This window comes from Phoenix dactylifera, chromosome 17, assembly GCF_051530095.1.
Source record: "Phoenix dactylifera cultivar Ajwa chromosome 17, Ajwa_hap1_PhDact_Kaust_v1.1, whole genome shotgun sequence".
Taxonomy (NCBI): Eukaryota; Viridiplantae; Streptophyta; class Magnoliopsida; order Arecales; family Arecaceae; genus Phoenix; species Phoenix dactylifera.
The window spans coordinates 7,200,442-7,213,391 of record NC_143206.1 but is presented as its reverse complement, the minus strand read 5'-3'; the positions used below and the strand labels follow the sequence as shown (position 1 = coordinate 7,213,391).

Sequence of the window (12,950 nt, the reverse complement as noted above, 5' to 3'; positions counted from 1 at the left end):
TTAGAAAGTTAGAAGCAGTTTTTATTCCACGCTTCGGGTCCATAGCTCAGTGGTAGAGCAATTGACTGCAGATCAATAGGTCACCGGTTCGAACCCGGTTGGGCCCTTAAATGAAACTTATTATTTTTACTCTCGTTATATATATATATATATATATACACATTTTTTTTTCCCTCTAAATTCTCTTTAGCTTTCATGCTTACCTAGTTGGGCCTTTAAATGAATTTCATACTACTTAAAATTTTTAATTTTCTCTCTCTTTTCTGAAAATTCTGTTATTTCTTTCTTCTGTTAAATATATTTAGCTTTCCTCTTTTTTTTGCAGATTCTATTTAGCTTTTTTCTTTTTTTTTCCTTTCCTTTTTCTTTCTATTCTTCGGGTCTCAATCAAAAGGTCCAAACCCGGTTGGGCCCTTAAATAAGATTGAATATTTTACTTTTTTAATTATTTTTCTTTCTTTTGCTAAATCGATTAAGCTTTCATTCAAGCTTCATTGGGCCCTTAAATGAATTGCATATTTTAGTAGATTTTTGTTCATATTCTCCTTTCTTTCTTTTGCTAATTCTATTCAGCTTTCATGCAACTACAGCTGGGCCCTTAAATAAATTTTATTTTTTTTGTATTTTCACTTTTTTCTTTAAAAATCTATTCTTTCTTTCTACTGCTAATTTGTATTTAGCTTTTTTCCTTTTGCTAAATTCTATTTAGTTTTCTTCTTTTATTTTTTTTTCTCCCTTTTATTTCTATTCCTTGTCTCCTAATGAAAAGAGGTTCAAACCTGGTTGGGCTTTAAATGAATTGTATACTATTTGAAAATTATACTTCTTTTTTCTTTAAAAATTCTATTCTTTCTTTTATTAAATTATATTTAGCTTTCTTCCTTTTCTCCCCCACTTTTCTTTCTTCTCCTTTCCTCCTAGTAATCCCAGGGGCAAAGCTGCGAGCGGCTTGGCTGGGATTGCGACATGCGCGACGAGTGCTTCGAGCGAGCTCTATCCTCCTGGAGGACGACTCGTCCACGATGATCAGCTGGGCCCAGCAGGGCCCTCACAGTGATGGAGGAGGAGTGCATCCTTTGCTTCGTGATATACGGTCGATGGTAGGGGAGGGGATCATCTTTCGGGCTATGCATATATATCGGGAGGCCAATGGGGCCGCGGACTGGGTGGCGGCGTATGTGGCTAGCCACTCGGGAGACACCTTATGGGTTGGTGAGGATGACTTGCCCGGTGCATTCCGGGACATTTTGTTTGCAGATTCGTCTGGGTGTATTCGTACCCGACTTGTATGAAACACCGGTTTTAGCAAAAAAAAAAAAGCTAAAATCCTTCATAGTTAAAAATCAATCCCTTTATTTTTTATTTATTTTTTCATATTTAACTCTTTTTCTATTTTTTTAATAGAGGAAATAAGCCGAAGTCTAAATTTATCCGGAAGAGAAGTACAATCCTCTCAAAAATATTAAAGAGAAAAAAAAGGGGGAGAGAGAGAGAATAAAGGATGGCACCAAAAGGTGCGAACAATAGAATTACATCAATTCCATTTTAAAAAAATAATTTTTATTTTTTTTGGATATTTTGGGAGACAAATTTGGTCCAAACCTCTATAAGAAAAAGAATTTTTGCCAACATTGTTTCAAAATTGGGCCCTTAAGTAAAATTAATTTTTTACTTTTTTTTTAATTTTTCTTTTTTTTTCTAAATTCTATTTAGCTTTCATTCAAACTCAGTTGGGCCTTTAAATGAATTATATATTTTATGATTTTTTTAAAAATACTATTCTTTTTTTTTGTCCTTTTGATAAATTCTATGTAGCTTTTATTCAAACCCGGTTGGGCCCATAAGCAAATTCTATATTGTTTGAAATTTTTACTCCTTTCCGTTTCTTAAAATTTTATTTTTTTCTTTCTTCTGTTAAATTATATATAGCTTTCTTCTTTTTTATCACACTTTTCTTTCTTTTCCTCTTCTTTTGCTAAATTCTATTTTGCTTTCTTCTTTATTTTTTCTTTCCATTTTCTTTTTATTCCTTTTCTTGTAATGAAAAGGTTCAAACCCAGTTGGACCCTTAAATTTATTGTACCCTATTTAAAATTTTCAATTCTTTTTTATTTTTAAAATTTTATTTTTCTTCTATTAAATTATATTTAGCTTTTTTTTCTTGCTTTTCTTTCTTTCTTTTTTTTTCTCTTGACGGAAAGCTTAGATCCTACTTAGTCAGAAAGCTTATCCATTATTTTTATTTTCTTTTTCATATTCAACTTTGTCTTTTTTAGTTTTATTTTCTGTTTTTTTGAGAGGAAATGGCCCAAAGACCAAATTTATTAAGAGAGAGCATGATATATCGGGAAAAAAAAAAGAGGGAGCGTGGAGGGAGGAAGAGGAGAGAGAGAGAGGATAAATAATAGCACGAGACATTACTATCAACATAATTCCATTTTAAAGAAAATAAAGTATAATAATTTTTGGATAGGATAGGGGTTGTATCTTTTGCATGGAGATGGATTCACCACCTTCTTTCACATGAATCTACCGTTGGACCATACAACAATTGCTTTCAGATCCATGCAGATGTAAATGGAAGAGTTGGGAGTGCTTTGAGATATGTGTGGGGCATGATCCAATGGTCAAGTTTTGTAAACACCCCCCCCCCCCCCCCCCCCCACACACACACACAAAAAAAAAGGGGTAAAGCTCTCTTATTCTGGGGGAGGTTAACTTTAGCATTTTGTTTAATCTAATCTTCCTCTCTATCTTCTGTCCTTGATTCCTTCTTGGGGGTGATTAAAAGGATTGATAGGATTAGAAGAGGTTTCCTTTGGAAAGGAGAAGTTTCTATTAATGGAGGGTTTTGCCTGGTAAGTTGGACGATTGTTTGCAAATCAAAATCTCAAGGTGATCTTGCTGTTAGGAACTTGGAAGAACTTAATTAAAAGCACTTCCGGGCGAATCTTGGCGGTGGTTTTGTAATGCAGAGCACTTGGTTTGGAGGGAGAGAGTTTGTGTGATTAATTATCAAAAGCGAAGGCACTCTGATTCCTATTCTTGTCTTCCTTGGGCTTCATTTTCTAGGAGGGAGTCTTAAAAGCCCAAAGATTGTTTCCTTCAGACTGGATGATGGATTGAGAGCTAGGTTCTAGCTGGATCAGTGTGATACAACATGTACTCTAAATTCTTATTTTTTTTGTAAACTTTTAAGTTTGACATTTGATAAAAATTGTTTGGTTGCTAATTCCATTTAAGAGCTAATTGCTGAAAGAGTTGGAGATTGTTTTTTCTGAAGATCTATTTCCTAAGGGTTGCTTGGAGGGTTATTTCAGTTAATTCAGTTGGTTTATTCCTTCTCTCCATCCTTAAATTCAGACAAGTTAGTATGGGAATGGAGTTTATCAGGATAGTTTTCATAAAGTCCTTCTATAACTAACTTAATTTTGGGAGAGTTCAAATGCCTAAAAGGAAAGAGATTTGGTCCACTTATTGATTCAGAAAAAGTTGAGATTTTCTATTCGCTTGTTCTAAAGGAGAAAGTTTTGAAATTGGATTATTTGAAGAAGTGGAGTTGGCCCCATCCAAATAATCTTTGATGATTTTGTTAAATTTACATGGAAATCCTTAATGACCAAGTTGGAAGTGAATAGCTTCATTATTTTCTTTTTGGACAATTTGTAAGCAGAAGAGAATTAAGCAAGTTTTCAAGGATGTTGGAATATTTTGTTCATGACTACCTGGTGGTCCATTTGATTTGAAAGGAAGAGAAGAACTCTTCATGCTTCATTTAGGAAGGTGGATGATATCATCTATGATGTTAAGCATAATCGGTTGCAATGGTCCTCGATTGCTTCCCTTGGCTGCGAAAGGATGTTTTTAAGTATGCTTGAAAAATGTAATTTACAAATTTTATAATCATCAACTTCATTTTGTAAGTTGTGATGTTCTAGTGAACTAATAACAACTTCTTAGTTATATCTTACTATGACTGCCAACATTGGTTTCCTATGAAGGCATAGAATTCTAATTGGCTTCTCGTTATACACCCTATCGAGGCATCGGAGATCAGATATCTCTACGAATTTCCGAAGATATCTGCATTTTCTTTTGTTCTCGAGCAAACAAATACATAATCCTCAACAAAATTATAAATACTCAGAGCCTGAGTTACTGAACATCGAAAGTTTTCCTTCTGAGATTTAATGTTTTCCTATCATAGGAAAAGAGATTTAATGTTTTTAAACAGTTAAAATCCATTTGTTATCATCCTTTGGTCAAGTGAATCATTTTGCATTCAGACTAGCTCAAAGACCTGTTTTCTTCTTACCACACTAACATCAAAATTTACAGTCAGGGGGACAAAGACCACCCTCTTTATCTACTTACCTGTTGTTTTCTCACTATGACATGATTTCAAGAGCCTCTCTAGTTTGTCCAAGAATACTAAATACAGTAGCTGCTATATGATATGGTGTCAAGCCAGCCTCTTCTAACTGATCAGCTGGTGATCCATGGTCAATGTATCCATCTGGAAGAACCATTGGTCTCCACTGCACCCAATAATTTGGAAATCAGAATCAGTATCCTGCAAGACTTCTAATATAACCACACCTCCGATCATGCTACTAGGCGATGGATCTTACCTTAGTTGCGCCATCAAGGAGGCCATCAAGAGCCATGAACTGAGCAACATGAGAGCCGAATCCCCCGATGGAGCCTTCTTCAACCGTGATCAGAACCTCATGCGATTTCGCTAGGCTTCGAACGAGGGCGCGATCCAATGGCTTGCAGAAGCGCGCATCCGCAACCGTTACTTTCAGGCCATGTTGCTCTACCAGGGAAGCAGCAGCCAAGCAGGCTTGAACAGCTGCTCCATATCCCAGAAGTGCCACCCTCTCACCCTCTATCAGTATCCTACCTTTGCCCACCTGCCAAAGCCTGTTAATCTATTTTGTCCTCATGATTGTTATGTGAGCTTACACATAGTTGAAGCATAACAAATACCTCAAGAGGGACACCCTTGTTTCTTGCAGGTAGAGGAACACCAACCCCATTACCTCTTGGATATCGGAAACAAGATGGCCGGTCGTCGATGGCTGCGGCAGTGGCAACCATGTGAAACAGCTCAGCCTCGTCCGAAGGAGCCATGACCACCATATTTGGCAGGCATGCCATGTATGCGACATCGAAGGATCCACAATGAGTCGGTCCATCGGCCCCAACGAGCCCTGCCCGATCCATCGCAAACCTTACCGGCAGTTTCTGCAGATCCACATCATGTATCACCTGCATCACAAAAACTGAAACATGAGTCTCTCGCAATTCTAAATGTATTTTGGTGAGATCTTGCTTCAAATGCCTATGAAATGGATCAGCTGGCTCATGACTGCATCTCAAGTTCTCATACTTCTGCTGCAAATTCTCGAGAAGCAAATGCAGCGCAAGACATCGACTTGCCTGATCGTAAGCCCGTTGCAAGAACGATGAGTAGATTGCGCAGAAGGGCTTAAGGCCTTCACAGGCTAGACCAGCTGCAAATGTGACAGCATGCTGCTCTGCGATTCCAACATCAAAGCACCTTGCTGGAAAGCGGCGAACAAAGTAGTTGAGGCCTGTTCCCCCTCCCATTGCTGCATGGATTGCAACAATATCTTTGTCCACCTCTGCTTCAGCCATCAAAGCCTCAGCAAAGTATTTTGTGTAAGACTGAGTCTTGGTACTAGATTTGAATTGCTTCCCACTTGCTGGATCAAATTTCGCGACACCTGAAGAGGAAAAAAAAAGACACAGATTACGACATAGCAGACGTTACCACTGAGTAGAAACTAATTCTCAAATCTTCTTCACTCTGCATTCCTCCGTAGAATTCAGTCTTCACCATGATACTTGTCAGCAGCTCTCTCCGCATAGGGGTATCCTCTTCCTTTCTCAGTTACAACATGGATGAAAACGGGGCCTGTTGTTTTTGTGCTCTTAACCTCTTTGAGAATGGTGACGAGGTCATCCATGTTGTGACCATCAACTGGACCTATGTAGTAGAGACCGAGCTCTTCAAACAATGTTGAACCAGATCCACTAATCATTCCTCGAGCATATTCATCAACTTTTGCAGCTAGTTCATGCATTGACCCACCAATCTGCTTTGTGACTCCCTAAAAAATTGTTCAAACACACGTTTCAGATTTTTATGATTGCAGAAAAGAGAAATAACTGGTGCTTTTGGCTGCATCATAATGCTTGTTTGTGCCAGGAGAACTGATTCTAGTTCCTCAGCGGACAATACTGAAGAAATTCCCTAGTAGTACTAATTTCAGTGGCAATAAGCTTGCAAAATCTAGCTCAATAGCAATGTTAAAGAAATTGGTGACCAGTCTTACACAAGACAATTGATCAAAATTTTTGTGAACGTCCATGTACAAGAGCAATTCCTCATAATTTTTATCTAGAATTCAGTTGAGTGAAGCTCTGGTCATAAAGTTTTCCAACTTTTTGGCCTTGTAGTCTTATTATTACTTTCCCTTAGATAGGGAGGAGAAAGATGAGCATACCCAAGAAGTCAACAATAAAGTAGGATCCATGTACAAGAGCAATTCCCTCAAATTTTTATCTAGAATTCAGTTAGAGTGAAGCTTTGGTCAGAAATTTTTCCAGTTTTTGGATTATTACTCTCCCATAGATGAGGAGGAGAAAAAATGAGCATGCCCATGAACTCAACAATAAAGTAGGATCCATCTAGAGCAATTCTCCAAAATTTTTATCTAGAATTCCGTTAAAGTGAAGCTCTGGTCAGAATTTTTTCAAACTTTTTGGCCTTGCAGTCTTATTATTGCTCTCCCTTAGATAGGGAGAAGAAAAAAATGAACATACCCACACTGGCACACCCACATAACCCATCCACCCAAAGTTAAACAGAATATATATGCCTTTGCTTACCTTGGCTACCTCCCTGAGTTCTCTCAGAGGCCGGCTAGACTGCAATCTACTGAGAGCACTGCTCAAAGCTCCAACTGGTGGTATAGGCCCATCAAGATTAGCAGTGGGCAGAGAAACCTGATTGTTGTCATTCAGTATGACAATCATGTCTGAATCAAGATATCCAGCATTGTTCATAGCCTCATATGCCTGTCCCGCGGTCATGGCTCCATCTCCTATTACCGCGATCACGTTGTTCTTTCTTCCCTTCAGGTCTCTTCCAACAGCCATCCCTGATCACCAGAAAGCATTTCATGTATTGGAAGCAATGAATACTTGACGAAATAAATGGCAGCTCATCATTCTCAGAGTAGTGCAACCTCAAGACCAAGAAGATTACATTATTATGTACACTTAGAACCAGAAAACTAGAAGTTTTAGTTGATATGGTGATGCTAAGAAGCATGATTTCTATTATGAACTGCATAATTTAGAGAGAGGTATAGGATCCAAAGGTACCAAGGGCTGCCGAGATACTGGTGGAACTGTGACCAGCACCAAAGGAGTCATACTCGCTCTCCGAGCGTTTAGTGAACCCCGATAAGCCATTCTTCTGTCTCAAAGTTGGCATCTTGTCTCTCCTCCCTGTCAAAATTTTGTGTGGATATGACTGCAAAAACATCGAACTCTCAGAACACTTGGTCTTGCTTCTTTTCCATACATCAAGAAAATCTTATTTGAATATTCGATTGAGAAATAACAAAATAAAATGTATTCATAACTATATTCTAAAGTTTTTCAAGCAGCCATCATCATTCTCTCCATTAGAAGAGAACTGCGAGAAAGTATAGAAGATTTTGGCATTCAAAGAAAAGTAAAGAACCTGGTGGCCAACATCCCAGAGTATCTTATCTTGAGGAGCATTGAAGGCATGGTGGAGGGCAACTGTTAGCTCAACAACACCAAGGCTCGAGCCAAGATGACCTCCGGTTTCTGAGACATGGAAGATGATGTCCGAACGGAGCTCATCTGCGAGTTGTTTAAGCTCCTGTACGAATTAAAATGATAATTCTAGCTTCAGCACCATATGCCACACTGATCTTTCGCTGAGATCCTTAGCAAACGTTTCAGAGAAAGTGTGAAAGGGTGGTTTTAGGCACTCCTCAGCTAACCTTGATTGAGAGATTCTTCATGTGGATGGGAAAGTTGATAGTGTCCAAGAGAGGAGTTGGAGGTCTCTGTGAATGATACTCTCCACGCTCTGACAGTGATGCACCAACACATGGCTTTTTCCTAGTCTGCAAAACACCACAAAAACAACCCCATTTAATTGACTCATACATCCAATTCATTGGTAGTTTATAAGCAGCTTTAAGTCTGAAAAACCTGTTATCAATAATTCTAATTTCTAATTATGATTATGTGTGTCTTAGACCACCTTCATGGTCGTTTTATTCAGATTATCAATTATTAAATCTTGGAAAAGATTCAAAAAATTCCTCATCTTCAACTCAACCATTATATTTTATAACTAAGAACTCAACCACTCATAAGACTCTGTATTACATCACCATAATTCCAACTAAAGACACTGCAGAAGACTTGCTAGTCACCTGAAGATTAAAAAAAAAAAAATTTGGAAGGTGGAGCAAACTAACCTTGAGAAGTCTATACTGATGCTGGTAGGAATGGAGGTCAGCCCCTCCAAGCCAGTGGGAAGACAAAAGAGAGGGTTTTTGGGAAGGGAAGAAGAATGCAGGGAGAGCCAAAGCCATGGGAAGCAACAAGAGGAAGCAATAATAGACAAAACAATAGCAGAGGAGGAGGAGGGTCGAAAGAGCGGAAGAGTTAGTGGGCTTTGTAGAGACGCAAGAGCAAGGGAAAAGAGAAGGAAAGTGTCATGTTGGATGATGACAGGGAGTGAGACCAAAAATGAATAGAGAGAGGACAATGGTCAAGGCGTGGATGCATGTGGCTGCCATTAATTTGCTACGTTCGAAGCCGGCCTACCATGGTCGTGCCTTCCGTCCCCATGAAATCCTCTCCTCGGGCCGACACGATATGGGCACCGGGTCTCATTGGGCCACCTCATCAGAGATTCGCAAAGGATAACGTCGGTTGATACATTCGGAGGAAAAGAAAATGTTAGGGAAAACAAAAGCAAGTGTTCTCATCTCTGCCGAGATTTCCACCGAGATACTTGGATGTATGGGCATTCGGCTGAGACTTATCTGTTTCCAAGAATTAGAAATTAAGCAATTTCCAAGAATGCATACTCCATAGTGCGCATTTTTTTCTAAATGTTTATAAAATTACAATTCTTTACTTGTAGGATTTATCTGTTTTTACTTGTATGACAACGGACCTGTTTGGTTCGTGAGAAGAGGAGGAACGAAAGTGTCACGCTCTAAACCTATCACCCAAGTTCATCATATGACACAGCTGCTTGAACCCTAAAGCTATGCACTAGAGGTCATGCAAGGCCCATACAATAAATATAATTCTAATAACATTGGAAAATCAAATTAAATCCACCATTATCAAATAGCAAAGTTTAGTCAATTACAAAATTTTAAATATTCATCTAGTATCAGAAAATTAACTATCTAACTAACGACTCTATTGCACCAACTCGATGCCCAAACCCATCCAATGCTAGGCATCTTGTGACTCTAAAAAAAAAATGCGACAAGAGATATTAGTTTTACAGTCGAGTAAAAATCCTTCACGCATGCACACAAGCATGAAGATGAAAAATAGTTTTGGCAAATATATAGCTGATAGAAAAATAATAAGATTCATATATTAACAATTTAGTAATTAAATAAATATAAAACGGATCTAATGTATATATTTATATAACATAAATATAAGCTATACTGACATATACATCAAGTTCTAACTGTATAGCAACTCAATTTTATACATATCACTATAATAGGAGTCTCAAGATGTATGTCAAACAACACCACAATTTTGTTATACACATTATATATTTAACCTAATCAGCAATTCCATTTACTTATCATTGACTAGTTCACATAGGTAAAATCTTGACAATATTATCATTTTGGCATTAGACTAGTCCTGCTTATACTCCAAGCCATGGTAGGCCAAAAGCATATACCATGTTTCTGCCCGTGGTCGGTAAACACAATATCGCATCTCAGCCCATAACCGATATCATATATACCACATTTCATAGTTATATAAAACTCAATTTACTTATAATTAAACATAATTTATTATCTTGATTTGATATCGGCATTGAACTAATCACAGCTATGCTCTAGCCCGTGGCAGGCCAAATATATACTATGCTTTCATTGATAGCTAGCAGCCACAATATCATATGTTAGTCCACAACTGATACACCACTTTTCACACATGGCCGGTGTTGGGGGGAAAGTGGATCACCCGGTGCATATGGTCAAAGCACCCAAATCAGGCAGCAAGCATGGCCTCGGCATGCATGATCTCGGCGAGCATGACCTCAGCAGGCATGGTCCCGGTGTGCATGATCTCGGCAAGCGCAATCTTAGTAGGCATGGTCTCGGCATGCATGATCTCGGCAAGCGTGATCTCAGCAAGCATGGTCTCGACTAGGTAAAGCTCGGTTGACCTCAAGGCCAAGAAAAATCCAGTCAGAGGCTGAGACCAACTCCTACTCCGCCGAAAATCAAGCAGACCCCTACATCGTAACGTCTACATAAAGAAGGAGTCACCAAGTCCTCCATATCCGGGATCAAATCCCGCAGTCTCCGCTACAACAAATGTAAAACCTGAATCTTGGTAATCTCAACCAATCACCAGCCAAATTTTGTGCTATCTAAGGTAATTTCATTTAATCCCAGATTTGCGTAATCGCATCTAATTGCGAGTAACCGCTACACCCCCTCCTATAAAGAGGGGAGGACTCCAAGGAGAGAGGCATCTGTTCTCCTCGCCAGAAAATATCTCTTCATTAAAATATCTCAAGATCCCTCTCTGACTTAAGCATCGGAGGGCTTTCGCTGGATCCCCCGGCCCAGGTTTCTTGCAGGTCCACCGGAGATAGCCGTCCTTCACCGCACTATAGCAGAAGCTCCTCCTCCTTGGTTCGCGGTCACCCCCAGGTCTGCTTTCCAACAACAGTCGGCTAGTCCATATGCCCTCCTTTTTTTCCACTCTTACATTTATGCGACATTCAATTTAATTATGTCACAACTATGATTAAGAACAGTTCGTTAAATGGAATTGACTTTCTAGTATTGGACTAGTTATAGCCGCTCTCCAGCCCATAGTAGGCCAAACATAATGCCGCACCTTAGCTCGAGGCTGACACAATATGTACATCACATTTTTTATGTTGCCAACTTGCCGGGATGTCGCCCATGTCCCATAATCCGATCATGATTTTCTTTAAATCATTTACACTCTATATGATTACTATACTTAGGCACGAATTAATAAGTTTTGTACAAAGTTAGAATGAGTAACATCATAATCCATGCAACATCAATTCATCAACATATAATACACATATCAATATGTATAAAATATCCATAATCATATAGGAAACATCTATATACAAAGCTTAGATAATCATGTAGATAATTATGTTGAGGGATTCTTACCTTGACTAGTGATAGATTCAAATACAGTGAATACCTACCCACAACTTGATTTAAGAATCGAGGTGCACAATACCTTACTCAACACTTTCTTGCCCAAATGGCTACTCTGCTATAGAAGTAGGTCTAAACATCACAATAAAAATCATGATGTAGAACTCTAGGCCCTTTTCAATTGGGCCAAACCGGTTCAAATGAAATCGGGTTATTACAAAAAGTGTTGTCAATTGAAAAAATGGCGAAATGCCTTATGTTTGGTTGTAATTTTTAAAAAAGAGAGATGAAAAGTAGTTTTTCAGAAAAATAAGATTTTTTACATTTTATGGAAAAGAAAAACTTATGTGGGATATGACAAAATCACTTTTCCATGGGCTGAAAATTGAGATTTTTTTTTGGTCAAAGTGCCCTTAAGTTTTCAGATACAATGGGATAAGCTTTTTTCCTTTATTAAGGGCATAATAAGTATTTCGTACAATTTTTTCAGAAAAATATATGCTCAACCAAATATAGGATACTCTGTAATATGCCAATTTTTTATAGTTAACCAAAGATAAAAAACTATTTTTCTATGCATCATATACCCAAACATCAGCTTTCCAGAAAAAAATGTCTAGTGAAAGAAAATTTTTCCTGCGAATCAAACCAATCCAAAATGTATTTAGTTTTTTACCAAAATTAATAGAGTATGTATCACCGTCAACGAAGACAAACATACAGCAGAAAAAGTGGGCAAAAGCCATTGTATTTTTTTCATATACTTTTTCTTTTATTTTTGTTTGTTAGCATGTTTATAAACATACGCAAAAGTTATGTAACAAAAACAACCAAGATATAAAATTTTTATAAATGTGTGCAACATTGATCAAATTGCTTACATCATCAATAATGATTAATTTGCATTGATAATATGATAAAGAGTTTGTCTCACCAATGAGGATACAAATGAGAAAACATTGCTAAAAAGTAATACCACTTTTAACCCTTTAATTCTCTCCTTTGCTAAAGTTTAATACCTTAGCTATGTGTGTACGTGTTATATTTTGATTTAATATGCCCGAAAATCCATTTTTCTTAATTTCCACAACTAATGATGATTTTCTCCTATTTTTCCAAATAATACCCTAAAGACACTTGAATCTATTCCAAATTTATTCTAAACACTCCCACATACTTTCTAGCTTAACCCTTTGACCATGTGTAAAAATCCTTGAGTTGCGCTTAACAACTCTAAACTTGAATAGGTTGCACTTAGTTGTATACCAACTTTAGAAATATGTCCATAATATCTTTTTGTTTCCATTGATGTGAGATAACAAGCTTGCAGCTTGGTTTAGTAATTGCATAGGTGTGCCACTAGCACCAGATAACTAGAAAGAGAGAAAAAGAAAATGGATAGTAGTGTGGATTCTAATATTTTGACATTCAAAGACTTTCACT

The 12,950-nt window shown here is 37.8% G+C and overlaps 1 protein-coding gene and 1 non-coding gene across 2 annotated transcripts; one reads left to right on the top strand and one right to left on the bottom strand.

Moving 5' to 3' along the window:
* The first annotated feature begins 35 nt into the window (after positions 1-35).
* On the top strand, positions 36-107 carry TRNAC-GCA (transfer RNA cysteine (anticodon GCA)). Its single transcript has one exon. It is a non-coding gene; the product is annotated as a tRNA-Cys (tRNA).
* Positions 108-4,257: 4,150 nt separating this feature from the next.
* LOC103697243 (putative 1-deoxy-D-xylulose-5-phosphate synthase, chloroplastic) lies at positions 4,258-8,908 on the bottom strand. The gene is made up of 10 exons (XM_008779064.6): positions 8,559-8,908; positions 8,073-8,198; positions 7,784-7,948; positions 7,420-7,570; positions 6,922-7,193; positions 5,867-6,140; positions 5,446-5,753; positions 4,993-5,274; positions 4,632-4,916; positions 4,258-4,538 (listed from the first exon to the last, which is right to left on the bottom strand). The coding sequence occupies exons 1-10, from the start codon at positions 8,673-8,675 to the stop codon at positions 4,389-4,391; spliced, it is 2,130 nt and encodes a 709-aa protein (XP_008777286.3). The 5' UTR covers positions 8,676-8,908; the 3' UTR covers positions 4,258-4,388.
* Between the last annotated feature and the right edge of the window lie 4,042 nt (positions 8,909-12,950).